General features: G+C 40.6%; 1 protein-coding gene across 1 annotated transcript in view; it reads right to left on the reverse strand.

Annotated features, from left to right (window-relative positions):
* Positions 1-2,409, reverse strand: part of LOC125030593 (diacylglycerol kinase A-like) — a 2,865-nt gene extending 456 nt beyond the window's left edge. The window contains exons 1-3 of the mRNA XM_047620771.1: positions 2,241-2,409; positions 1,006-1,329; positions 1-44 (exon numbers count right to left, since the gene is read on the reverse strand). The exon at positions 1-44 is cut by the window's left edge and continues 98 nt beyond it. Of these exons, the coding sequence (XP_047476727.1) occupies positions 1-44; positions 1,006-1,329; positions 2,241-2,409 (537 nt within the window). The remainder of the gene's footprint in view (positions 45-1,005; positions 1,330-2,240) is intronic.
* Between the last annotated feature and the right edge of the window lie 263 nt (positions 2,410-2,672).

The following is a 2,672-nucleotide window of genomic DNA, read 5'->3' on the forward strand; positions in this document are numbered from 1 at the left end:
ATCGCCACTCGTCTTGTCCATGGCTTCCATCACGCCCACAGAGCCTTTTGTTTCGGATTCAGAGGGAAGAAAATGGTTAACTTAGTCATATCTTTTATCTTGTTAAGATGTCATCTTCTCTGATGATTGATTTCATGTTAGCAAACTCGTTCTTCACACTGTTTTAGAAAAATTAGTCATGCCTGTGTTCTTGGCAATACAAGATTACACACAATACGTGTCAACATGCACGATATGACATGAATCAGCATACATCTTCGCAATAATGGTGTTATTCACCACCGAATATCATTCATCGATCACCGCCACTTCACTTCCCTTCAAAATATTACTAAAGAGTAAAGAGACACCATATCATCTAATCATAATCATCTACTCTCAAAAACTGCACTGTACAATTACCACCATTCTCAAGAAAACCACACTACAAAGTCACTATCGTTCATTACGACATTGACCATCATTCACCCAGATAGCCACTTCGCCTCCATCCTTCACTCATCACAGCAGCTATTAACACTATCATTCACCAACCAAATGTAGTGTACAATCACTGAGGCAAAAAAGCAGCGGAGACAACGTCACTCATCGCAGTAAACAAGCTACAGTCACAATTACTCAGCAGGACAACTACACCGTTCACATAGCGTCACGCACCATAGCAACCACGCCATGTAGTCACCATAGAAACTATACCATAAATCATCATGGTAACTACACTTTATAATTACCATAGCAAGCACATCATGCAATCACTATGGCAACCATGTCATACAATCACCATAGCAGTCGCAATCACGCATATAGTCACAGTGGCAACTACACAAGACAATCACTATGGCAACCAGATAATCACCATACTCATCATACTCGCTATAATCACCATGACAACCTCAACATACAATCACCTTACCATGACAATTGCACCATACTCACCACTACAATCCAGGGTAACCGCACTATACAACCACAATGGCAACCACAGCATACAGTCGCCATACTCACCACGGCAGTCACACGAGTCCCTCCTCCTCCAGTGGTGGTCGTCGAAGGCCTCCAGATCCCAGAGGTCGTCCTTCAGCTCGAACGCCCTCCCGTTCTCGTTCGTATTCATGTTATTGTTGTTATTGTTATCGTTGTTATTGTTGTTATTATTGTTATTGTTGTTGTTGTTATTGTTGATGTTATTGATGATGTTGACGACGGTGTTGACGGAGATGAGCATGAAGGCGAGGAAGCCGAAGGTGGAGAAACCGGAGGACGAGGATTGGGCACAGCCGCTGCGCCTCGAGAGGTGGTGCGGAGGGCGAGGTTCCCCTGGCTGGCGCGCTGGAGGACGGGGGGAGAAGCGCAGTGAGTAGGAGATGAGTAAGTAATGTGTAAAGTGTAAGAATATGTAATTTCTCCATGAAGAATTGCTAATTTTCTTATATATATATTTCTTTTTCTTCTTCTTTTTTTTCTTCTTCTTCTTCTTCTTGATTACTTTACATTATGAGAAGTGTAGGAAAAGTATGTGCGAGACTTCATTTTGACAAATAAAAAAATCATAATAATAGTAAATAATAACAGTAATAATGATGATAATAATAAGAGTGTATGCCTTTCTTTGTGGATACAAAGAAAATTAATTCTTCCACATACTTTTTCTTTCCTTGTGGAGCTGTTCAATCTCAATCATAACCTACAGTTGAATAGAGCTTACTATGACAAAGGAAGGTATGAAAGGCATTGAATCATTCTCTTTTTAGAGAGTTCATGATGAACGCTCTACGAAGGTGCTTTGAAATACGGTTGAAGGTCATTGGATATAAGGGCAGAATCGAATTCATGTTGGCAAAAGTAGAAAAGGTATGGGTGAGAATGAATATCTTCACAATACAAGATACATGTTTGACAGATTTCGATTATAAGGGTATATTCGTCGGAAATACATCTCTTGTACTGTGGAGATATTCACTCACATTCCTATAATTTCTTTATAAGGGTAGATGTGTGAAGAAACTTTTCAAGAGCGAAGAAGAGCAATGGAGAAGGAAGATGAAGAGAAGGGGATGTAGAGGGGGATAGAATGAGGAGGGGAAGGTACAGAGTGATAATTAAGGGGTGAAAGAGAGAGAGGGAGAGAGAGAGAGAGAGAGAGAGAGAGAGAGAGAGAGAGAGAGAGAGAGAGATCACATCCACATTATTCCTTATACACAATGACCTAACCACCACCACCCAACATAACACAACCTTACCTCGCGACGGTAACAACGTAACCACCTCGCTCTTGGACAACGAAATCTCCGGGCTTGTATTATTTCTGACTCGTGGTTCCTCCGCTGTGAAGCTTCTTGGAGAAGCGCTCTGACACGACAGGAAAAGACTACACCATGCCAAACACGTCAATACTGCTAATACTCTCATGGTGTCAGTGACGATTTACAATAAAAAAAAATTCCACCTCGAAAAATGACACCACCCAAGCTCACCTGTTGAATATACATGTGTTGTAACTTCTGCTCGGTAGTGTAAAAGCGAATTACTTTCCGTTAGAAGGATTTGTTTACAAAATCTTTGTAAAGATAGATGTCAATACAACGGAAACAAGAAATGGGACAAGATATTTCAACCTTTACATATAACAAGGAACAATTACAGACGATACGAACACCAAACATTAAAACTTA

This window comes from Penaeus chinensis, chromosome 1 (assembly GCF_019202785.1).
Source record: "Penaeus chinensis breed Huanghai No. 1 chromosome 1, ASM1920278v2, whole genome shotgun sequence".
NCBI lineage: Eukaryota > Metazoa > Arthropoda > Malacostraca > Decapoda > Penaeidae > Penaeus > Penaeus chinensis.